At 35.4% G+C, this 26,995-nt stretch overlaps 1 protein-coding gene across 3 annotated transcripts in view; it reads left to right on the forward strand.

Moving 5' to 3' along the window:
• The window catches only part of DPH6 (diphthamine biosynthesis 6), a 232,308-nt gene that overhangs the window by 170,174 nt on the left and 35,139 nt on the right, over positions 1–26,995 (forward strand). Inside the window, exons 8-10 of one of the 3 annotated variants that reach the window (XR_008508076.2) lie at positions 11,699–11,786; positions 13,135–13,469; positions 20,530–20,922. Coding sequence is in view for 1 of the 3 variants with exons in the window: in XM_045900390.3 (XP_045756346.2) it covers positions 11,699–11,786; positions 13,135–13,188 (142 nt within the window). In the remaining 2 variants the exon portion in view is untranslated. Of the gene's footprint in view, positions 1–11,698; positions 11,787–13,134; positions 20,923–26,995 lie in introns of those variants that run through there. The other 2 variants (XR_010405070.1, XM_045900390.3) reach the window with 2 other exon arrangements.

The raw sequence follows: 26,995 nt of genomic DNA on the forward strand, positions 1-26,995 counted from the left end.
AATACATTTATCTAGTGAAACATAGCCAAGACATTTTTCATTATCATATATGTATATTCATCCACTCTTACTTCTTTCATGTTCTTCTAACTTCTTTTCCATTAATAATCATCGAAAGAATAATTTATTTGGCAAATATTTATCAAGTACCTATTACTGTCTAAAACATTCTACTGGGCACCATTGATGCTTTCAGAGTTTGAGTGGAAGACACATCTGTGTACAATTAAGATACAAGATGGTAAGGGATAAAAGTTGTAAGTTCATATGTAGGAGATATTTCTTCTGGCTACTCTGATCACAAAATAATTCATGAGTGAAGTGTACATTAGGTCTTACTTCTATAAGAAAATACTGTTTTGTTATTTAAAAGGAGTATTTGCATGCGAGAGTGAAATTACAGTATAATGGGGAACTTAGTATATTTACTTACTAATATGGGACTAACTAAATTAGTAAAAAAAAAAAAAAAAAAAAGATAAAAGAAAAATGCCGAAGAATACTTTTCCCATTTACTTAACAACTTGAGGTCCTAGAAGTCTTTATGAACAACCTAGAATTATAAAGATGTACTGCTTTATACTACATAACCAGAAGGTCTGTTTATTATACTGCTTTAGACCTGAAAACTGAAACTTTTTTTTAAATTTTATTTTATATTATGTTAGTCACCATACAGTACATCATTAGTTTTTGATGTAGTGATCCACAATTCATTGTTTTCGTATAACACCTAGTGCTCCATGCAGTACATGCCATCCTTAATAGCCGTCACCAGGCTAACCCATCCCCCCACCTCCCCCTCTCCTCTAAAACCCTCAGTTTGTTTCTCAGAGTCCATAGTCTCTCATGGTACATCTCTCCCTCCAATTTCCCCCCCTTCAGTTTTCCCTTCCTTCTCCTAATGTCCTCCATGCTATTCCTTATGTTCCACAAATAAGTGAAACCATATGATAATTGACTTTCTCTGCTTGACTTATTTCACTTAGCATAATCTCCTCCAGTCCCATCCATGTTGATGTAAAAGTTGGGTATTCATCCTTTCTGATGGCTGAGTAATATTCCATTATATATATGGACCACATCTTCTTTATCCATTCATCTGTTGAAGGGCAGCTTAGCTCTCTCCACAGTTTGGCTGTTGCGGACATTGCTGCTATGAACGTTGGGGTGCATATGGCCCTTCTTTTCACTACATCTGTGTCTTTGGGGTAAATACCCAGAAGTGCAATTGCAGGGTCATAGGGTAGCTCTATTTTTAATTTTCTGAGGCACCTCCACACTGTTTTCCAAAGTGGCTATACCAAATTGCATTCCCACCAATGGTGTAAGAGGGGTCCCCTTTCTCCACAACCTCACCAACATTTGTTGTTTCTTGCCTTGTCAATATTTACCATTCTAACTACTGTAAGGTGGTGTCTCAGTGTGGTTTTGATTTGAATTTCCCTGATGGCTAATGATGATGAACATTTTCTCTAATGTCTGTTAGCCATTTGTATGTCTTCTTTGGAGAAGTGTCTGTTCACGTTTTCTGCCCATTTTTTGACTTGACTATTTGTTTTTTGGGTGTTGAGTTTGAGAAGTTCTTTATAGATCTTGGATACCAGCCCTTTATCTGTACTGTCATTTGCAAAGATCTTCTCCGATTCTGTGGGTTGCCTCTTTGTTTTGTTGACTGTTTCCTTTGCTATGCAGAAGCTTTTTATCTTGATGAAGTCCCAAAAGTTCATTCTTGCTTTTGTTTCACTAGCTTTTGGAGATGTATCTTGAAAGAAGTTGCTGTGGTCGATGTCAAAGAGGTTACTGCCTATGTTCAGGATTCCTGTCTCATATTGAGGTCTTTCATCCATTTTGAGTTTGTCTTTGTGTATGGTGTTAGAGAATGGTCAAGTTTCATTCTTCTGCATGTGTTGTCCAATTTTCCCAACACCATTTAAAAAGAGACTGTCTTTTTTCCATTGCATATTTTTTCCTGCTTTGTCGAAGATTATTTGACCATAGAGTTGAGGGTCTGTATCTGGGCTCTCTATTCTATTCCATTAGTCTATATGTCTCTTTTTGTGCCAGTACCATGCTGTCTTGGTGATCACTGCTTTGTAATATAGCTTGAAATCGGGCAGTGTGATGCCCCCAGCTTTGTTTTTCTTTTTCAACATGTCCTTGGTGATGCGGGGTCTTTTCTGATTCCCTACAAATTTTAGGATCGTTTGTTCCAGCACTTTGAAAAATGTCATTGGAATTTTGATCGGGATGGCATTGAAGGTATAGATTGCTCTGGGTAGCATAGACATTTTAACAATGTTCATTCTTCCAATCCATGAGCATGGAATGTTTTTCCATCCTTTTATGTCTTCTTCAATTTCTTTCACGAATGTTCCCATAGTTCCTAGAGTATAGATCCTTTACCTCTTTGGTTAGGTTTATTCTGAGGTAACTTACGGTTTTTGGTGCTATTGTAAATGGAATCGTTTCTCTAATTTCTCTTTCTACAGTTGCATTGTTAGCATATAAGAAAGCAACTGATTTCTGTGCATTGATTTTGTATCCTGCCACATTACTGAATTGCTGTATGAGTTCTAGTAACTTGAGGGTGGAGTCTTTTGGGTTTTCCACATAAAGTATCATGTCATCTGCAAAAAGAGGGAGTTTGACTTCTTCTTTGCCAGTTTGAATACTTTGTATTTCTTTTTGTTGTCTGATTGCTCTTGCTAGGACTTCTAGTACTATGTTGAACAATAGTGGTGAGAGTGGGCATCTTTGACATGTCCCTGATCTTAAGGGAAAGGCTCTCAGCTTTTCCCCATTGAGGATGATATTCACTGTGGGTTTTTCATAGATGGATTTTATGAACTTGAGGAAGAGTTTCTATCTCTATACTCTGAAGAGTTTTAATAAGGAGAGGATGCTGTATTTTGTCACATGCTTTTTCTGCATCAATTGAGAGGGCCATATGGATCTTCTCTCTCCTCTTATTTATGTGTTCTATCACACTGACTGATTTGTGTTTGTTGAACTACCCTTGCATCCCAGGGATAAATCCCACTCGGTCTTGGTGGATGATCCTTTTGATGTATTGTTGGATCCTATTAGCTATGATTTTGTTGAGGATTTTGGAATCCATATTCATCAGGGATATTGGTCTGAAATTCTCCTTTTTGATGGGGTCTTTGCCTGGTTTGGGGATTAAGGTAATGCTGGCCTCATAGAATGAGTCTGGAAGCTTTCCTTCTGTTTCTATTTTTTGAAACAGCTTCAGGAGAATAGGTTTTATTTCTTCTTTGAATGTTTGGTAGAATTCCCCAGGGAATCCATCAGGTCCTGGACTCTTGTTTTTTGGGAGGTTTTTGATCACTGCTTCAATCTCGTTACTGGTTATTGGCCTATTCAGGTTGTCAGTTTCCTCCTGTTTCAGTCTTGGGAATTTATAGGTTTCCAGGAAGGCATCCATTTCATCCAGGTTGCTCAGCTTATTGGCATATGATTGTTGATAATAATTTCTAATAATTGTTTGTATTTCCTTGGTGTTAGTCATGATCTCTCCTCTTTCATTCAACATTTTATTAATTTGGGTCCTTTCTCTTTTCTTTTGGATATGTCTGGCCAGTGGTTTTTCGATCTTATTAATTCTTTCAAAGAACCAGCTTCTAGTTTCATTGATCTGATCTACTGTGTTTCTGGTTTCTAATTCATTGATCTCTGCTCTAATCTTAATTATTTCTTTTCTAATGTGTGGCTTAGGCATCATTTGTTGCTTTTTCTCTAGTTCTTTAAGGTGTAGAATTAGTTGGTGAACTTAGGATTTTTTTATTTTTTTGAGTGAGTCTTGGATGGCTATGTATTTCCCCCTTAGGACCGCCTTTGCAGTATCCCATAGGTTTTTTACCGATGTGCTTTCATTCTCATTGGTTTCCATGAATTGTTTAAGTTATTCTTTGATTTCCTGGTTGATCCAAACATTTTTGAGCAGAGTAGTCTTTAGCTTCCAAGTGTTTGAATTTCTTCCAAATTTTTTCTTGTGGAGTTCCATTTTTAAAGCATTATGGTCTGAGAATATGTGGGGAATAATCTCAGTCTTTTGGTATCAGTTGAGACCTGATTTGTGACCCAGTATATGGTCTATTTTGGAGAAAGTTCCACGTGTGCTCGAGAAGAATGAGTATTCTGTTGTTTTAGGGTGGAGTCTTCTGTATATATCTATGAGGTCCATGTGATCCAGTGTGTCATTCAAAGCTCTTGTTTCTTTGTGGGTTTTCTGCTTAAATGATCTGTCTGTTGGTGAGAGTGGAGTATTGAGGTCTCCTACAATTAACGTATTATCAATATGACTCTTTATTTTGGTTAACAGTTGGCTTATATAGGTGGCTGCTCCCATGTTGGGGGCGTATTTACAATTGTTAGATCTTCTTGTTGGATAGACCCTTTAAGAATGATATAGTGTCCTTCTGTGTCTCTAACTACAGTCTTTAGTTTAAAATCTAATTTGTCTGATATAAGAATTGTTACCCCCAGCTTTCTTTTGAGGTCTGTTGGCATGGAAGATGGATCTCCATCCCTTCACTTTCAGTCTGGATGTATCTTTACATTCCAAATGAGTCTCTTATAGACAGCATATGGATGGGTCCTGTCTTTTTATCCAATCTGCAACCCTGTGCTGTTTTATGGGAGCATTTAGGCCATTCATGTTGAGAGTGATTATTGAAAGATATGAATTAATTGTCATCACGTTGCCTGTGAAGACCTTGTTTTTATAGATTGTCCCTGTAAATATCTTTTCTATATCACTCTTGAGGTCTTTCTCCTTTTATAGAACCCCCCCTTAATATTTCTTGCAGGGCCGGCTTAGTGGTCACATATTCTTTCCGTTTCTGCCAGTCTTGGAAGCTCTGCATTTCTCCATCCATTCTAAGTGACAGCCTTGCTGGATAAAGTATTCTTGATTGCGTGTTCTTCTCGTTTAGTACCCTGAATATGTCTTGCCAGGCCTTTCTGGCTTGCCGGATCGGTCTGATGTTATTCTGATATTCCTCCCTCTGTATGTAAGGAATCTTTTCCCCCTAACTGCCCTTAAGATGGTTTCCTTGGGGGGCGCCTGGGTGGCTCAGTCGGTTAAGCGACTGCCTTCGGCTCAGGTCATGATGTCAGGGTCCTGGGATCGAGCCCCTCATCGGGCTCCCTGCTTGGCGGGAAGCCTGCTTCTCCCTTTCCCACTCCCCCTGCTTGTGTTCCCTCTCTCGCTTTCTCTCTCTCTGTCAAATAAATAAATAAAATCTTTTTTTTTTAAAAAAGATGGTTTCCTTGGTTCTAAGATTTGCAAGTTTTACTATTACATGCCAGGGTGTTGGCCTGTTTTCCTTGATCTTGGGAGGGGTCCTCTCTGCCTCTAGGACATGAATGTTTGTTTCATTCCCCAGATTAGAGAAGTTCTCAGCTATGATTTGCTCAAATATATCTTCTAGTCCTCTTTCTCTCTCCACTCCCTCAGGAATTCCAGTAATTCTGACACTGGAACGTTTCATGGTGTCACTTATTTCTCTGATTCTGTTTTCATGGATTCTGAGTTGTTTTTCCCTGGCCTCATCTTTTCCCTTTTTATCTGTTAATTGGTCTTCTAGGTCACTAATTTGTTCTTCTGCCTCACTTACCCTAGCTGTTAGAATATCTAGATTAGATTAGATCTCATTGATAGCATTTTTAAGTTCTGCCAGTTCAGCTTTCATTTCTGCCCTTAGAGACTCTATGTTGCCATTAATTGATTTTTCCATTCTAGCTATTGTCTTCACAATTGCTAGCCTGAATTCCATCTCCGACATCTTGGTTATATCTGAATCCATTTGTAAATCTGTGTCATAGTCATAACCTCTGAGTCTTTCCTATTTTGGGGGTTCCTCCTCCTAGTCATTCTATTAAGGGGTGGTTGAGGGAATGTATAGAGTCCAAATTATTGACCACAACTCAAGCAAGATGCACCTTTTTTCTAGGGACCTTAGGGTTGCTGGCCACTTGTTTTCCCAGCCTGTCTTCTGGGGGTGGGGCCTGTCACACTGTTACTCAGGCAACCCTGTTTGGGCAGAGTTGCCCTGCCCCCTGTGGCAGGGGATGTGCTCAGTGAAAACCGGTTTTGGGGGGCTTTTGTTCTCTGGCGGCTTTCCCTGGCGGCTTTCCACATCTCTTCAGAGAGTCAGAGCAGAAGAGACCATTTCCAACCCTCTGCCTCAGAGCAGAGAGATCACAGTCTGTTCTTCAGTGAGCTCTCCAGGCCACACTATCTCCGTTTCTGTCTGTGCTGCTGTAAACTGCAGTATCCCCAGTCCTCACCTCCAGGTCAGGGAATGGGGGCACGTCTCTGCCCTTTGTGCTTCCCAAACCACCAGCCTCCCCCAGTTCACAAGCGCAGCCCCGCGGCTCCGGTTTCCTTCCGGGGGGGCTGCCCTAAAGTCCTTTCCCCGCCACTTCCGGTCTGCGAGTCTGTGCCCGGTCACCAGCGCGGGATGCTGTCGCTCACCAGAGGTGTAGGATCCCCATGGCTCGGCTCCCTCCCCCTTCCGTTTATCCTCCAATATCTGCAGAATCACGGCTCCCCGCTTCCTACCTCAAAACCAACTGCCTGCAATACTCTGTTTGTGGAGATCCAGATCTATCTTCTTACATCTCAGGCTGATTTTGTGGGTGTTCAGAGTGGTCTGGTAGATATCCAGCTCAACTCTGGGGTCTGGTTGGAATATGGTCCCCTATTCATCCGCCATCTTTTCCCCCCAAAAAACTGAAATTTTTGTGGATATCATTTTTAGGCAAGGCAACCTGAGCCTGGCCGAGACAATGGCATGAGAGAGTTTAGTCACGCTATTATAGAGAGGGATGTCGGGGGAGGTATGTTAGTGCTGAAATGAGCTGTTCGGTTCAGTTGAACAGTCATTTATTGAGGTGAATTATGTGGGTGGAACTCTGCAAGCTACTGTTCTGCTCTGTAGAAGTTGTTCCTGTAACGGGAGAGACAGGCAAATCAATTACATAAGTGCTAACATACAGGTGTGTATCTTGAGAACACAGTGGAAGCACTGTCTTTTCATTCCTACTCATTTATCAGCTCATCACTCATCTAATTCTGATGCTTAAGCATATTCTCTGCTTTTTTCTTCATAGGCTATGCCTCACCTTATCTTCATAACTTTCTTACTTGATGCCTTTTCTCTAGCTTGCCTTCCCATTTTTCTCCTTTACTAAATCCTTCCTTTTTTTTCCTTTTCTTTTTAATTGAAATATAGTTGACATACAGCATTACATTACATTACTTTCAGGTATACAACATAGCAATTTGACAAGTCTGTAGGTTATGCTCTGCCCACAAGTGTGGCTACCATCTTTGACCATACAGCGCTACTACTGTAGTTCCACTGGCTATATTTCCTATGCTGTAAAAATCCTTCCATTTTTAAAGGCTTTTGCTGCCATCCCCTCTAGTGCTTGTTCTCATTCTTGAACTCTTAAAACACATAGTTGTCACTAATAAGTGTTTGTTAAATATTGTTGAATTAATTTGTCATTTATTATTTACTTGTTTTTATCCCATTGTCATTTACTTGTATGTGTTCCTTTTTAGGTTATAATTGGAGGTTATAAGTTGGGACATATCCTAGTTTAGTGGAAAAAGCATGTCACCTATTATATATAAAATCTTAACTCCGCTTTAAAATAGAAAATGTTAATATCATACCTACCTAATCACTAAATGTGATACTGTGAGTGAATGTACATTGCAAATTCAGTTAAAAGTAAGTTTAGTTCTTGTAACTATTTATTAACAATTGACCATTAATAATACTGGATCTTGTAACTTTGAATTCATTCTTTGGACAAATTAAAATTTCTCCTGCTCTATGGTCTGCCACAATTGGCATAAAACTAATTCATGATTAGGAATCCCATTTCACATGTCTGATTCAATTTTTTTTTGATGAAAAAGAGAAGATCACCTCTAAGGGGAGAAAAAATAAATGTTTACTTGCAAAATGACTTGATTATCATTAGGGCTTTTTTTTTTTTTTTTTTTTTTTTTTCCCAAAAACACAGATTGAATCCTTTTTCTATAATGAAGTAGTTTAGAGAAATTGGGGTGGTTCTGGAAGCTTATTATAAGATACATTTTGCCCCAATTAACATTTTTAAAATCTTGTAGGAAAGACTGATGTAGCAGTCTTTGTCTGGAAGTAATTTAAAAATTTTCTAACTAGAGCATTTTAAAATTCACTTTTCATGTCAGTTAGTATGTGATTACTCACTTCTGGATAGAGTTTTTAGATCAGGAAGTGACGGGTTTTTTTCTGAAAGGCCTTAAGGAAAAGAATTACAGTTTAGCCTTTATGAAAGGAGAATAATTGTGGGACAATTGTAGGTCTTCAAAGAGCCTACTTTCTTACTACTTCTTACTTTAAAATACATATGTATGTTTTTCAGACATAAGAACTGAACTCTTGATGTTGTATTAATGAAAGTGATTTTCTTCTATTAATGAACATATTTTTAAAATGTCAGTATTTGATACATCCCCATCTTTCCATTTGAGTTATTAATATTGCTATACTACTAAGGTAAAGTTGCTACACATGGGATGGATGGATGGAAGGAAGGAAGGAAGGAAGGAAGGAAGGAAGGAAGGAAGGAAGGAAGGAAAGAAGAACTAAACTCTATGGTTATAACACTTTGTACTCATTTTTCCCACCTACTCCTGTTTTCTACCCACTCAAGGAATAATTCAGCACAGGGCATCACAATGTGGTATTTAGCAGTGGGGATGAATCAAGTACTTATCTACCTTCTGACATCTATCCTGTATCACCTGGGATTTATTTAAATTTATGAACTATTTTCCTATTTTATATTTTATATTTATATTTTATATTTAAATTTTTAGACCTATTAAATGTTATCTCTATTATGCTAGAGATGGCATATGGTACATTGGTGTGTGTGCATGTATATATGTACATGTATACATGCAGTGTACACATATGGGAAAGTGTGTATTCATGAGAAGATAGGTAATTAAAAAATCAGTGTGGGTTTATGAGAGTTCAACAGTTAGTGTGTAATGTGAAAATACTTAACAAAATTTCAACTACAGTCATTTATTCAACAAATGTTTGATGAGTACCAGACAGTGTTCTCTGTACTGAGCCAGGAGGGGTGGGGTAGGGGAGAGTCAGACAAAGGTGATCAAAAGTTGGTCCCTCTCTAAGAAGAAAGACAAGCATACAAACACCTAATTATAATGTAGTGGATGTGCAATGAAAAGGCTGTGAACACATTATGAAAGCACAGAAATGTCAATGTCTGTGACAATGTCAAGGAAGGATTCACAGAAATGATACTGGAGATGTCTATGAGGATAAGTGTGAGTCCACAGGGAATATCTGTATACAGTTGTCTTCTTAGAGGAGAGGTAGGAACAAAGACCATGGCTGTCTCAAGAGATAATATCAGGTTTTTTGTTTTGAAGTGAGGGGATAGGGCCTGACCTCACACCTTGGGAGCCTGGCCTGACTTAGCTGTCCTTTTGAAATTGTGTCTAAGGCTAAGCCTAATGCAGCAGTGAAAGGGAACATGGGCTAACCGCCTTGGCTACAGAAAAGCCTTGGTTGAATAAGAGGTAGTGCCCAGACTACTTGCATTAACAGGGAAAGGGGAGGAGAGTAGCCAACTGGAAAGCATTTTTGCTGTGGCACAATTGGTCCTAATTTTCTGGGTCACTCTGAGGATTTCCAACAGATCCTACTCTAGGTTTCAGAGAAATCCATGAAGCAGACAGAAACCAAAAATCCTTGAAAGTTGAGTTTCATTTGAGTTTCTGAAAGGGAAAAGAAAAGCAATAGGGCATTATTCTGTTTGAAACTAAAAACTGTTCATTTGAGATCTGGTCTCTTCCAGTTGTCTGGCTTTGTATAAGTGAATGAAATGATGTTAGTCAATTAGAGATTATGGGTTTAATAGAATCCATAAAAATCATATTCTTCTCTATTGAGTGCTTAGAATATTCTATATTTTTTTTCTGGATAACCATCTTTATTCTGAATGTAGTAATTACATTAGTTAAATGAGCTATTTGCTCTCAACCTTCTGTTTCTAATGCAGATAACTGGCATGAGAAGGGAGGGCCTGAAACCCTTTCTACGGACATAGCATTGGTTCCATGTTAATAATAGTTTTGGTGCACTCCATTGTCAAGGATATCAAAACCAAGATGCCTAGATTAGGCATAATTAAGACTCAGGGTCAGTTTCTAAAGCTGAGATCAGGAGCAGGGAGATGGAAATTTAATGTAAGAGTTAGGTTGTACATAGGAATTGGAATTTGAATCTGATTGATGAGCCAAGATACAACCAGAGCAAGCAATTTTGGAGTAAGTAGAAAAAACAAGACTAAGGCTAACAAGCCAGAGGGGCAGATGGGAGAAAGCAAGCCGGCCTCTTTACTTTCTCTTTCTCTTCCTCCTCGTTATAGCGGAGACATCTTTTGGTTGATGTAGCCTGTGAAGGCAAGTTATATCTTTCTGTCAGGATCCTGACTCTTTAATAATTCTGTTTCTTTTATAACATAAGTTGCTTTCCTTGTAATGTCACAGGAGCCCTTTTTAATGTTATTTTTTCCTAAGCATTAACAAGAGGCATATTTGATATTAAAGGTTCATGAATGGTAGTTGACTTTTTTAATCATCAAACATTTTTTTCTCTATCTCTGATCTTTCAAAGGGAAAAGTAAACAGATTTTGCCCATGAAAATTTAATATTTTGGAGCCAAGTATTTTGAGGTTCCTTTTATTGCCACTAAATAACTTTACATTACAAAAGTTGACTCAAAAATATCTTACATTAGTGGCAAAGTCAAATAAAGTAACAATTTGCTATCCTACAAAGGTTGAAATGCTAGCAATGTATTAATATAAACAATGGAACTAGTTCCCAAGGCATTAAAGAGACATAGGGAAATTATTTTTAAAATTTCAGTTGAAATGCAAAATACTATTGCTTTCTTAATAAACAACAATAAAAAATAATTAGTTATTAGAACTTCACACATAATCTTAGTTATTCATATGTGCTTTACAGGGTATCTTTGATAAAAGTAGAGTTAATTTACATGTATCCATATGGTGCCGGCAAGCAGTTCAGACCATTTCACCTGAATGTGGTAATTACTATGTCAGACAATCAATTTTAATAGCAATGATATTGCAGTGTGAAGAGTTCACCTAGAGCTTAAAACCGTCACCAGTACTGCTTTTGTGAAGGATAATTGAGATTTTGTGTGAAACACTGAATGAATTACCTCTTGAAAATGGAAGGAATAATGAAGATAAAGCGCTATTGTTTAATGGTTAGCCCCTACCAAGAAAATTTGTGAAAATGAAATTGAATAGGAATTTTAAGTCTCAAAACTGTTCAGAGAGCTTTGAGTGAACCTGAAAGTTGAACTGTATCGTTACAAAGACAAAAGCTTCTTTACTTTTTCTTGTAAATTTAGCATCCTTGATCCTTTTCCCAATTAAATATTAGATTATTAAAAATAGGTTTTAATCACTACATACTGTTTACCAGTGGAAATAAATACAAAAGGAGGATTTTTGGTTTCTTCTAGTCATTAGCAGAGAACAATTTGCCACAATTTATGTAGTAAATAAATGCATTATAAAATTTTTGTGTTTTAGGGATTCATCAGAAGTGGTCACACATTCAGCTGATGCATTTGCACCTGTTGCTTATCTACGCTTTTTGGAATTGCACTTGGAGGACAAGGCAAGTAAACCTAAGATTCACTTTCACAGTGATTTCAAGAGAAAATTGGGATGTATGCATTGGCTCTGTATCTTTAATTCTATAACAACAGATAAAAGGGTAAAAAAAAAAAAAAAAAAAGGTCATTTTATCATTAGTGATTTTTTTTCCCAGATCCTCAGTCAGTAACTAAGAATTTGGCAAATATTTATGGTTTGAGAACTCTATATGATGCCTACGAAATTACGTTTCTGAAGAGTTTGCAATTCAGTTAAAAAGGGAATCATATATACATTAAGCAATGAGAAGACAGGACAGTATATAACCAAATATTAAATCACCTAGTAGAAAAAGAATTAGTTTATTGTACATAAGCATGAGGGGAAAGGTTTAGGAATGAATTGGAGCTTCATTATACAAAGTTTAAGAGTGGAGGAAAAGAAGAAATAAGAGCTTTTCCAAAAATATGAAAGAGAACAGAAGTACAAGTGAAAGATGGAAAGTGAAACAAAAGTGTGATAAAGAGTTTTATTTTAAATACATTGATTGTCAAGATACAGCAGAATGTCAATTTAAGGATGTCTTGTGGAATAGGTAAAGATCTGGATTAGACCCTTTGATTAAAGGGTCTGCTCCTTACTGGGTGTTGTATGTAAGTGATGAATCACTGAATTCTACTCCTGAAACGAATATTGCACTGTATGTTAACTAACTAGAATTAAATAAAATTTTTTTAAAAGTCTGCTACTTTCAATATAAAGGATTAGAAGTTTTCCACATCTTTGGTGTTCTATCACCAAGTCTTGAGGCACAACCCAAGTTTTATATATATATATATATATGAATGATAGGGAATCTGAAGAATCAAGAGGTTTAATGAAGATTGGCAAAGGAAGGAAAAGAATGGAACTCCAGAAATCAGGACAAAAGAGTTTCCAATCTAGAAAAATTAGAATGGACAGGGTTGAAAGTAGATCACTGAATTAAGCTAGAAGATGATTATTGGTGACCTTTTCCCAAAAAGCTGGTAATCCTCAAGAAAATAAAGCTGTACTATTCAAACATCCTTCATATCCAGTGAAAGGAACCTCTTACTTTCTAGGTCTCTGCTACTATTGCTGCCATGTGCACACACACAAAGTAAAAACCACTGAATTTTTGTTTAGACATATCAGCCATTGTATGTTCAGCTTTACCTAAATAGCTCATTGTTCACCTTGTTGTTTTAGTATTTCATTTGTTTTCACAGGCCATTTTGCCCTCTTAAAGAAAAGAATGTTATTTCTTTAAGGTGGAATATTCACTGACACTGAATAAATATGGTGCATTTTCCTTCTTCTTCTACTTCTTTTTTTTTTTTTTTTTTTAGGTGTCCCCAGTGCCTGACAACTACAGAAAATCTAATTATATACATAATTCTTGAAGAACATTTTTGGACATTTTTTACTAAGCTACCATTTCTGTATGAAAAAAACTACATAGCATTTTCTCAGCTATTATATCCAGCTCTTTCTCTGCATTTTTTTTGTTCTATAAAGAAATTTTTTTTGTTATATAAAGAAATATATATCTTCATCAGAAGAAGTTAATAGAAACATTGATTAATTGGGGAAATGTGAAAGCCTCATTCGTTATTATTGGTGACTTCCTCAGGGTTCACTTTCTCTGACTTTAGTTACCATGTCCTATCCATGACTGTACATGGTAAGTGCCCTTTTTTCCCCTTTTACTTCCTCTCTGTCATTTCTGTAACATTTATTTGCTTTCATCCCATTGTTTTATTTTACTCCTTCTCTCTTTCCTGCTCTCCCCTCTGCCAATTATATAATGATGCAGAGCATTTGAAAATGAGAATGAAAAGGCAGTCACTTTACTTAGCCAATCAAGTTTATTCTACTGGATGTTACTGACATGACTTGTCATTTTTGTTTCGATATAGTATTCATTTTTTTTTTTTTTTTTAGTGTGTCTGTTTCTTTATTATGTTCAGTTAGCCGGCATGTAGTACATCATTAGTTTTTTTTTTTTTTTAAACATGTATGATTCTTTTTTTTTATTCTTATGTTAATCCCCATACATTACATTATTAATTTTAGATGAAGTGTTCCATGATTCATTGTTTGTGCATAACACCCAGTGCTCCATGCAGAATGTGCCCTCCTCAATACCCACCACCAGGCTAACCCATCCTCCCACCCCCCTCCCCTCTAGAACCCTGTTTTTCAGAGTCCATCGTCTCTCATGGTTCGTCTACCCCTCCAATTTCCCCCGCTTCATTCTTCCCCTCCCGCTACCTTCTTCTTCTTCTTTTTTTTTTCTTAACATATATTGCATTATTTGTTTCAGAGGTACAGATCTGAGATTCAACAGTCTTGCACAATTCACAGCGCTTACCAGAGCACATACCCTCCCCAGTGTCTATCACCCAGTCACCCCATCCCTCCCACCACACCACCCACTCCAACAACACTCAGTTTGTTTGATATAGTATTCATTTTATCAACAGTATTGGGCAATCAGGAAGAATATCATTAAATCTTACTGATTATTTTATAACAATGAAAAATACAATTTTTATATCCAGTGGAAAAAGGTCTTTTCAACAAATAGTATTAGACAGCCACATGCAAACGAATGAAACTGGACCACTTTTTTACACCATACACAAAAATAAATTCAAAATAGACTAAAGACCTAAATGTGGGACCTGAAACCACAGAAATCCTAGATGAGAACACAGGCAGTAACCTCTTTGACATCGGCCATAGCAGCTTCTTTCTAGATAAAAGCTCCTAAGGCAAGGGAAACAAGAGCAAAAATAAACTACTGGGACTTCATCAAAATAAAAAGCTTCTACACAGTAAAAGGAGCAATCAACAAAACTAAAAGGCAACCTAAGGAATGGGAGAAGATATTTGCAAATGACATATCTGATAAAGGGTTAGTATCTGAAATATATAAAGAATTTATAAAATTCAACACCCAAAAAACAGTCCAGTTAAAAAATGGGCAGAAGACATGGACAGATGTTTCTCCAAAGAAGACATACAGATGGCCAACAGACACATGAATAAATGCTCAACATCACTCATCATCAGGGAAATGCAAATCCAAACTACAATGAGATATCACCTCATACCTGTCAGAATGACTGAAATCACACAAGAAGCAGCAGATATTGGCAAGGATGTGGAGAAAGGGGAACTGTCTTGCAATGTTGGTGGGAATGCAAACTGGTGCAGCCACTCTAGAAAACAGGTGGAGGTTCCCCAGAAAGTTAAAAATAGAACTACCCTACAATCCAGCAATCTCACTACTGGGTATTTACCCAAAGAATACAGAAATACTAATTCAATGGGATACATGCACCTCCATGTTTATAGCAGCATTATCTACAATAGCCAACTTATAAAAAATTTTTTTGGTATTATCTGTGCTGACCTTAGACAACTTTATTTTGAATAGACTTAATTTTTTACAGCAATTTTGGATTCACAGAAAAATTGAGCAGAAGGAACAGAGAGTTCCCATATGCCCCCAGCCCTCACACATGTACAGCCTTCCCCACTGTCAACATCTGGCGCCAGAGTGGTGCATTTATTACAGTCGATGAACCCACACTGACACAACTTTATCACTCAAAGTACATAGTTTACATTATGGCTTACTCTTAATATTGCACATTCTGTGGGTTTGAGCAAATGTATAGTGACATATATCCACCATTATGGCATCATACAAAATAGTTTCACTGCCCTAGAAATCCTCAGTGCTCTGCCTATTCATCCTTTCTTTCCCTCTTACCCCTGGTAACCACTGATCTTGTTACAGTCTCTATAGTTTTACCTTTTCCAGAATGTCATATAATTGCAGTCATACAATGTGTAGCCTTTTCACACTGGCTTTTTTCACCTAGAAATATGCATTTAACTTCTTCCATGTCTTTTCATGAGTTTTAAGTGTTGAGTAATATTCCATTGTCTGGATGTACCAGTTTATTTCTCATTCACCTACCAAAGAACATCTTGGTTGCTTCTAAGTTTTGGCAATTATAAGTAAAGCTGCTATAAATATCCATGTGCAGGATTTTGTCCTCAACTCCCTTGGGTAAATACCAAGGAGTGTGATTGCCAGATCATATGGTTAAGACTATGTTTAGTTTTGTAAGAAACCACCAAACTGTCCTCCAGTGTGGCTGTACAATTTTATATTCCCACCAGCAATGAATGAGAATTCCTGTTGCTCTACATCTTCATCAGCATTCAGTATTGTCAATACTTTGGACTTGTGCCATTCTAATAGGTGTGCAGTGTTATCTTGTTTTAAGTTTGAATTTTCCTGAATGCATTTGATGTGGAACATCTTTTCATATGCTTATTTGCCCATTCCTATATCTTCTTTTGTGAAGTGTCTGTTCAGATCTTTGCTCACTTTTTAATTGAGTTGTTTGTTTTCTTATTGAGTTTTAAGAGCTTGTTGTATATTTTGGATAGTTCTTTATCAGCTATGTCTTTTGCAAATATTTTCTACCAGTGTGTGGCTGTCTTCTCATTCTCTTGGCACTGTCCTTTATAGAGCAGAAGTTTTAATTTTAATGAATTATTAATTATTTCTTTCATGTATCATGCCCTTGATATTGTATCTAAAAGTCATCATCAAACCAAAGGTCATCTAGATTTTCTTCTATGTTATCTTCTAGGAGTTTTATAGTTTTACATTTTACATTTGGGTCTGTGTTCCATTTTGAGTTAATTTTTATAAAGAAGTATAAGGACTGTGTCTGGATTCATTTTTTTGTATGTGGAATTATAGCTGTTCTGGCACCATTTGTTGAAAAGACTATCTTTTCCCCATTATTTGCATTGCTCCTTTGCCAAAGATTAGCTAACTGTATTTGTGTGGATCTGTTTCTGGGACTCTCTATTCTGTTCTATTGCTCTATTTGTCTATTCTTTTATCAATACCACAATGTCTTAATAACTATAGCATTATAGTTTGTCTTGAAGTCAGTAATGTCAGCCTTCTGACTGTTCTTTTCCTTCAATATTTTGTTGACTGTTCTGTCTTCAGACTATTCTAAATCTTTCTATATAAATATTAGAATCAGTTTGTAACTTGCTGACATTTTGATTGGGATTGCATTGAAGCTGTAGACCAAATTAGAAAAAACAGACATCTTGACAATATTGTCTTTCTACCCATGATCATGGAATATCTCTCAATTTATTTACTGAGTTCTGTGATTTCTTTCGTTAGTTTTGCTGAGACATTTTACTTGTCTTCATTATTATAACTTATGTTAAATGTTGCCTCCTTTAGGCCTTTTTTGTTTTTTGCAAATGACAAGCTTTGATATGACATTCTTAGTGTGGAACCAGAGGGAAACAGAGTTTCTTTCTCAGAAATCCCATTGCATCTCAATGGCTTGGGCAAAGGTTGGGCTAAGTCACCATCTTTACTCCAGACCTCACTCAGATAATAGAGAAGGGTATGCTCTAGAGGGAGAACAAAGTATGGTTTCCAAAAGAAAAATAAATGCTAGAGGACAAAAATACAGATCCTTTTCACATGTTTTATCAAAATCACATTGCTATTTCAAATTCATAGTAAATTAATTAACGTTCCACCCCAAATAATAGTGAGATGTAGAATGTAGTACTGTGAATATCACTCTGAAAATCTGTATCTGTTCCCTAAATTCCTTTAATTTCAGTTCATTCTATAACACATTTGCAATCTAGCCTGACTTCAGTTACTTCGATGAACTGCTGTTGGTCTTTTCTCAATCTTCATAATCTTTAATTAATCCTTTTCCTTGATAATATTGGTCACCATCTCCTTGAAAAATTCCCCTGTAATGGTTATATGTCTCTGTACCATTCTGACTTCTACTCGCTCAAGATTTCTTCTATGTCCTTCAGTAGTTTCTCTGCTTCTTACCTTCAACAAATGTATATAACCCCAAGTTCTTTTTAAGGTTCCATTTTTTTCATTTTCCACATTTTCTGTCTCTGGGATTTTGTCTTCTCCCACAATCTACATTTCAGCTCTATGCAGATGATTCTAAAGTCACTCTCTTTCTGGTTTTTCTGCTAATATCTACGCTTTCTCCTTATCTCTAGATCCTTATTTCTGACTGGCTGCGGGGCATCACTGCCAATATGTATCAAGTTCATTGTGTACAAGCCTTGAACTCATTTTCCCCTCCAAGTTTACTTTCTGCCTGTTTTTGTTCTTTAACACAACTGTTTTCCCCCTAGTAACTCAGGAAGAGAATACTGGCATCATCTATTACAGCTGTCTCTCCTTTACCATGACAGTCAGTTGGTTATCTAATTCTTTACATGTTAATTCTCTAATATATGTTTTACACCATTCCCTCTCCATGCCCATCTCTCTGGTTAAAGTCATATCTTGCCCAAACTCTTGGACAACATACAGCCTCTTTAAGTGAACTCCTGCCCCATATTCTGTTCCACTGCCATATTGATTTTTGTGTCTCTGCACAAAAATCCATAATACAGCTACATTGTTTTTTAAATAAACAAGATGTTTAGCCATTAATTGAAGATTGTATAACACGGTACCATAACATCCTTTCTCAGACTTGCTCTCAGGAACCCCCTACATGTATCCTTTGCTCCAGTAGTACAGAACCATTGGATAGATACTCCCTTACTGTGCCTTCTTCTTCTCTCCTCACTTGCCTTTGTTTATTCTATCTTATCTGTCTTCCTTTCTTCATTTCCTTTAACTGTTTACAACCTGCCCATGTTGCAAGCTTGAACTCAAATACTCATACCTTTAGCCACATCAGATGAACTGTCCTAACACTTTGTTTCTTCCTTTCTTGTGACAAATAATCAGCTTTATAATGTTTAAGGACTTATTTCCAGTAGGTTGTAAATTTCTTGAAGACTGTTCCTTTTTTCATTTTTGTACTCTCTGTAACAGCTCTTAGTTCTGGAATAAGATTTTTGAATTTATAATTGATTGTTATTTTTTTACTTCATTTTTTCTTCTTACAGAATTTTATAGACATATCCTTCCTTTTCATGTTGCATACCATTTAATGAAAGTCACTTTCTCGTTCATTTTTCTTTCATCTTGGTGTTAGAGAAAAATACTCTTAAAGCAAACTAGAATGTAAAATACAACCTTTAGACAGGTTGTTAGTGTAAAATTTAAGTTATCACTAAGATTTTCACTTTACATATGATGACCCATAAACTTACTTATCTAATAATTAATATTTAAATTTTATCTTTAAGTCAAAATTGTAAAGTAATTTATGTGAGTATAAAACTTATGTCAACTAAACAGAGGATTCCAAACAAAATAACTGAATAATGGAAAGCTCCAGGTTAAAAATGGGGAAATATATTAAAATTTCTTTGGTGCCTTGACTTTATTGCTTATGGCAAACTTGATGCTAAAATGTACCATACATCACTGCAGTGACAGGCTTGAGAAAATGAAAAATACAAAGCTTTACATAAATCAGCCAAAAGATCATATTAAAATGTATAACCTTTAACAGAAGAATCAAGACTTTTACTTTTCACAATTCACAAGCTTTTTCTTTCTTATATAGTTGTTTTAAATTTTCCAAACAGCTTTATGGGAAATAGTATTTCAAATTAATTGTTGACAAAGCCACTGCATTTTTAAAGAAACAGGTTCACAGAAATATAGCCCCAATTTTATTAATGGCCTACTATTGCTTAGTACTTAATTTTGATTTTTGTTGAAATAATCTCATGAGACAATTATATATTTTACATGATTGTAAAAGCCCCCATTCCTAGAAGTTGTAGCTTTTAAAGATATGATAGTCTCATAGCCCATTCTTGGCTCTTTTCATTTTATTTTGCTTTATTTCAGAAATACCATCAAATATCTTGAAAAACTTTATAGTGTTAAACTATCTCTGTGCTTTTATTTTTTGCTTCAATCTAACAAATATCTATGAGCACTTACGCTGTTTAAAAAACTGTTAGCCCCTCATGGAATTCACTATAAGTGACAACAAACTACAGAGTAATTTTATTTCTAAGTTCAAATGAAAGTTATTACAGGTAGTCATTATTCCCAGCATCATGATTACAGTGACAGATATCTAGTCTGTCTAGAGTGAGGTGTAGGATATGATCCTATTTTTCTGAAAAATATTGATGGAGTCAAGGAGCTTATATATTCATTTATATTTGAATGAGGATGGTAAGGGTGGGCACATAATAACCAGAGTGATAATATTGGCTATCTTGGGGGCAAGGGGCCTGAAGAAGAAAAACAGAAAAGCTTAATACTTACATATCTGTAATTTGTGACTTTTATACTGAGCGTATACATGTAAATTTAAAAATATTTGATTAAGAAAATTAACTACAGGAGGTGGAGATGGTGTAGTGAGTTCCAGTGCTAAACAAATATTTAAATGTTATTCTACAACACTTTTGTAGTCTAGGTAGAAAGATATATACTAGGGCCCTTTAAAACTTTCCATAGATTTATATATATATATATATATATATATATATATATATATATATATATATATATATATATTATATATAAATATATAAATATGTATATATATATAAAAAAAAGAGGACCAGAAGCATTCAGATGGCAGGCCTCTTGAGTTTGTTACGCATGGGAATTTGCTCTCACCACTCATAGCAACATGTATAAACTCAAAGATCCTGTCCAGAGAGATACACTGCCATTGTCTTTATGCCACTTCAAAAATATTTCCTTACAGAAGGGACAAAGGAAGAAGGAAGATGAATGATGACTTTTACTCACCAACATTCGCATTCAGTACAGCTTTTCTACCCCATCTTCTCCCCCACCTTTGTCTTCAAGCTAAAGAGCAGAAAAATGATTTGATAAGAGGGAGCAAAGCATTTCACAAGCTTTAAATCCTAATTCTACAAACCTCAATGATATAACTTGAGATTCAGAGAGATTTTGGCCTTGGGTACTAAGTCACTGCTGCTGCAAATGGTCATTGGATCAGAGTAATAAATCAAGCATCCGATTCACTCAAATTTAGAGAGCTACTTGACTCATTTCTGTCCCTAATATATGGATTTCAGTAGTAGTAACAAAATACCACTGTGTCAAGAGGATCAAACTGGACAGTGGAAAAGTGTTTTTTAATCCAAAATCTGTGGTGGACCTATCAGTTTAGAGGAGGATAATAAAAATAACCAATCAATTGATTTTCTTCTCTGCTTTCAAATTGTATTTGACTATATATTTTGTCCTACTATTTATTTAGCTGTTAAGCACTTGTATGCAGCTTGTTATTGTTATTATCATTGTTGTTTTAAAAATAAAGTTTCTGATGTTTTTATAAAGTTTCACTTTGGTGATTTCTTATAAAAGAAAAGTGGAATGCTGCTCATTTATTTAACACATATTTATTGAGTGCTTACATCTATATGGCTAGCACTAGGGATGCAGTAGTGAACTAAACATCCAAAAATCATTTCCTTCATGAAGCTTTTATCTTATGGAATGAGACAAACAAATTAATGTATAAAATAAAGGGGATAGTGAGAAAGTTGCCTCACTGTCCATAGAAATGGGGATTAGATTTTATGGAATAAGCATAGTATGAGAATCCTGGGTTTCAGTGGTAACAGATTTAAACCCAGATTGAGAGTAATAAGACCAGACTTTTTGGTCATATAGGAGATAGTGGTAGTGAGCTTGTGAGAAGCCTATAGATACAGCCAAAGAGTGATTCAGTAAATTGGAAAAAAAGTTCAAGAGAAAATACTAAGAATGAAACATGGAGAAAAACAAAGATAGAAAGTATACATTAGAGATTAGGAGAAGTAGAAACAATGAAGTGGTCTAGAGTACATGTAATTAGTGTCAGAAAGAAAGGAGAGGGATAATGGGAAAGGTGCAATATTTCAAAAGATAATGGCTGAGAACTTTCCAAAGTTGATGAAACACACCAAGGTACAGATTCAAGAGGTTTTATGAACCCTAAGCTAAATAAAAAATCCATATTTAGGCATATGATGATGAAACTGCTAGAAACAAAAGGCAAAGTAAAGAAACTGAAAACAGTTAAAATGTGTTAAAAACAGGCTACTTTCAAAGAAGCAACTATTAGAATAAAACCTAACTTTTAAACAGGAAAAAAAAAAAGGAAACCCAAACAATGGAATCATATATTTGGTAATACAAAATGAAAATGACTGTCATCCTAGAATTCTGTGCCCAGCAAAAATATCCCCAGACATAAAAGTGAGGATACTTTTAGGATGACAATAATTCATTCATCAAAATTCATTGATGGTATGTTTATGGTTTGTCCATTTCACTATAATTTGTTTCCTCAAGAAATAAGCAAATTTGGAAAACACTGTGGAGGTGCCTCAGAAAATTGAAAATAGAGCTACCCTATGGCCCAGCAATTTCACTTCTGGGTATTTACCCCAAAGACACAGATGTAATGAAAAAAAGGGCCATATACACCCCAATGTTCATAGCAGCAATGTCCGCAACAGCCAAACTGTGGAAAGAGCTAAGCTGCCCTTCAACAGATGAATGGATAAAGAAGATGTGGTCCATATATATAATGGAATATTACCCAGCCATCGGAAAGGATGAATACCAAACTTTTACATCAACATGGATGGGACTGGAGGAGATTATGCTAAGTGAAATAATCAAGCAGAGAAAGTCAATTATCATATGGTTTCACTTATTTGTGGAACATAAGGAATAGCATAGAGGACATTAGGAGAAAGAAGGGAAAACTGAAGGGGGGAATCAGAGGGAGAGATGAACCATGAGAGACTATGGACTCTGAGAAACAAACTGAGGGTTTTAGAGGGGAGGGGAGTGGCGGGATGGATGGGTTAACCCAGTGATGGGTATTAAGGAGGGCACGTACTGCATGGAGCACTGGGTGTTATGCAAAAACAATGAATTGTGGATCACTACATCAAAAACTAATGATGTACTGTATGGTGACTAACATAACATAATAAAATAAAATTTAAAAAAAACAAATTAAAAAAATTAAAAAAAGAAATAAGCAAATATTTAATTCTAGCTAATAACATTCATGTTAAAGTCTTGGATTTTTTTGTGTGGGTCTGCTAGTAATAAATTTTCTTAGTTTTTATTTGAAACTTTCTTAACTTCATATTTGCTTTATCCCAACATTTTATTAAGGAAAAGTTTAAACATACAGAAAAGTTGAAAGGAGGGAGAAATAAAGATCTTCCCAGACAGACAAAAGCTGAGGGAGTCCATTACCAGTAGACATGCCTTCCTTAAAAGTATTGCTAAAGGGAGTTCTTTAAGTTGAAAAGAGAAAAAAGAAGAAAAAAAGGACACTAGACAGCAACACTAAAGCATATGAAAATGTAGAGCTTTATGATAAATGTAAATATATAGACATACAGAATCCTATAATAACTGTAATGGTGGTGTATAAACTACTTTTAATTCTAGTGTGGAATTTTACAAATAAAAAATAACCATAACTATAAAACTATGTTAACACAAAATATACAAAGATGTAATTTGTGACATTGGTAATATAAAATGGAAGGGGAAAAATGTAAAGGAGTAGAGTTTTATATGTGACTGATGTTGTTATCAGTTTAAATAGATTATAATAACTATAAGGTGTTTCATGTAATTTCCATAGTAACCACAAAGAAAATACCTATAGAAGATGCATAAAAGTAAGAAAGCAATCAAAGCATGCCCACACCCCCCAAAACTTAATAAAACACACCAAGGACAGCTGCAAGACAGGAATGACAAAATAACTATAGGACATAACAAAATGACAGCAAATCTGCTTTATCAGTAATTACTTTAAATGTAAATAGACTTAACTCTTCAATCAAAGACATAGAGTGACTAAATGGATAAAAAAAATAAAATACAACTATATGCTGTCTACAAGAGATACACTTTAGATATAAGGACATACATAAACTGGGTGTGAAAGGATGGAAAAAGGTATTCCATGAAAATGATAACCAGAAGAGATCAGGAGTTGCCATACATATATCAGATATTTTTAATGCAAAAATTGTCACAAGAGACAAAGAAGAACATTATGATTAAAAACAATGAATCATAGGGCGCCTGGGTGGCTCAGTTGGTTGAGCGGCTGCCTTCGGCTCAGGTCATGATCCTGGAGTCCCGGGATCGAGTCCCACATCGGGCTCCCTGCTCGGCAGGGAGTCTGCTTCTCCCTCTGACCCTCCTCCCTCTCATGCTCTCTATCATTCTCTCTCTCTCTCAATAAAGAAATAAAAATCTTTAAAAAAACACAATGAATCATGGAATGCTACATCAAAACTAATGATGTACTGTATGGTGACTAATATAATAAAAAAAATTATTTAAAAAAAGTCAATTAACAAGGAAGGTATAATAATAAATATGCACCTAATAGCAGAGTACCCAAATATATACAGCAAACACTGAGATAATTGATGTGAGAAATAGACAGTAACACCATAATTGTAGAGATTTTGATACCCCTCTTTCAATAATGTATAGATCAACCAGTTCAAAGATCAGTAAAGAAACAGAAGTGATGAGCACTGGGTGTTATACTTAACTAATGAATCATTGAACACTACATCAAAAACTAATTATGTACCATACATGGCTAATTGAACATAATAAAAATAATAATAAAAAATAGAAGACTTGGACAATACTAGAGACTAATTGGACCTAAAAGACATAAAAATAGCACTCTACCCAATAACAGCAGAGTACACATTCTTCTCAAGCACACAAGAAACATTCTCCAGGATAGATCACTTGTGAGGCCACAAAACAAGTCTTAATAAATTTAAGAAGTTTGAAATCATATCAAGGATCTTTTCCAATTACAATGAAATGAAACTAGAAATCAATAGCAAAAGGAAAATTTATAAATCTGTCAAAAATTACACTCTTGAACAATCAATGGGTCAAAGAAAAAATCACAAGAAATTAGAAAGCATCTTAAGACAAAGAAAAAAAACGTATCAGATCTTATAGGATACAGCAAAAACAGTACCAAAAGGGAAATTTATAAAGTGAACAGAGACATTGAACACAAAAGAAAAGAACTCAAATCAACAACTAACTTTATACTTCAAGGAACTAGAAAAAGAACACACTAAACCAAAAGCTAGCAGAGGAAAGGAAATAATAAAGAATAAAGCAGAAATAAATGAAAGAATAGGAAAAAGCAGGAAAAAAAATGAAACTAAGAGGTTTTTTTTTAAAGATCAACAAAATTGACAAACCTTTAGCTAAACTGAGTAGAAGACTCAACAAAAATAAAAAAATAACAGAGAAAACAATCCAACTAGTGTAGCAGAAATAAAAAGGATCATACGAGACTACTATAAACAATGCCAACAAATTGTATAACCTATAAGAAATGGATAAAATTCTAGAAATATACAACCTATCAAGACTAAATCATGAAGAAATTTTAAATCTGAGCAGAACTGTATCTGGTATGGAGATTAAATCAGTAATCAAAACTTCCCCACAAAGAAAAGCCCTGAACCAGAGGGCTTCACTAAAAATTCTACCAAACATTTAAAGAATTAACATGATTTCCTAAACTCTTCCAAAAAAGTGAAGAGGAGGGAACACTTTCAAACTCATTTTATGAAGCTGGCATAAAATCAGGCAAAGATACTACAAGAAAACAATAGTCCGGTATCTCTGATGAATAGTGACACAAAAATCCTCAACAAAATATAAGCAAACTGAACTCCACAATACATTAAAAGAACATAAGGAATAGCATGGAGGACATTAGGAGAAGGAAGGGGAAAATGAAGGGGGGGTAATTCGGAGGGGGAGATGAACCATGAGAGACTATGGACTCTGAGAAACAAACTGAGGGTTTTAGAGGGGTGGGGGGTGCGGGATGGGTTAGCCCAGTGATGGGTATTAAAGAGGGCATGTATTGAATGGAACACTGGGTGTTATACACAAACAATGAATCACAGAACACTACATCAAAAACTAATGATGTACTGTATGGTGACTAACATAACATAATAAAAAAAAATAAAGAGCCAAATTTACCTCCAAAAAAAATTTAAATAAATAAAATAAAAATCCAAATTTACCTCCAAAAAATAAATAATAAAAGAATTATACACTATGACCAAGTGAGATTTATTCCTGTAATGCAAAGATGGTTCAGCATATGAAACTCAAACAATATATCACATTAAAGGACAGTAACTACTTGACTCACTGGATACAGAAAAAGCATTTAACAAAATTCAGCACCTTTTCATGATGCAAACACTCAAACTAAAATTAGAAGAGAATTACTTCAACATAATAAAAATGATAAATGAAAGCCCATAAGCTATCATTATTCTCAATGGTGAAAAACTGAATACTTCCCCCTAAGATTAGGAAAAAGGCAAGGCCACCTCTCAGCGTTTCTATTCAATATAGTACTAGAAGTTCTAGACAGAGCAATTAGATAAGAAAGAAACAAAATCATCCAAATCAGCAAGGAAGAAGTAAAAATTTCTCTGGCTGATGATATGATCTTATATGTAGAAAACCTTAAGGATTCCACTCAAAAAAATTGTTAGAACTAATAAATGAATTCAGCAAAGTTTCAAGATACTAAACCAGTTGCAACACAAAAAATCCAGTTGCATGTCTAAACACTAACAATAATCTGAAAAGGAAATTAAGAAAACAGTCCTATTTACAATTGCCTCAAAAACAATAAAATACTTAGGAATAAATTTAACCAAGGAGGCAAATGGCTTATACACTAAAAACTACCAAAAAATGATGAAAAAAATTAAAGAAAACACAAACAAATGGTAAGACAGTCCATGTTCATAGGTTGGAAGACTTAATATTGTCAAATTATCCACACTACCCAGAACAATCCACAGATTTAATGCAATCCCTATTAAAATCCCAATTGCTTTTTAAATTATTATTTTGCAGAAATAGAAAAGACCAGCCTAAAATTCATACACAATCTCAAAGAACCCCAAATAGCCCAGATAATCTTGAAAAAAACAATGCTTTACACTAATTTAAAAAAATACTGCAAACCTACAGTAATTAAAACAGTATGGTACCAACATAAAGACAGACATGTAGACAAATAGAACAGAATGGAGAGCCCAGAAATCAACCTTCATGTATATGGTCAAATGTCTTCAACAAGAGTACCAAGG

Source organism: Mirounga angustirostris, unplaced genomic scaffold (assembly GCF_029215605.1).
Source record: "Mirounga angustirostris isolate CCGP_5_RB_7025 unplaced genomic scaffold, mMirAng1.0.hap1 SCAF_9, whole genome shotgun sequence".
Lineage (NCBI taxonomy): Eukaryota > Metazoa > Chordata > Mammalia > Carnivora > Phocidae > Mirounga > Mirounga angustirostris.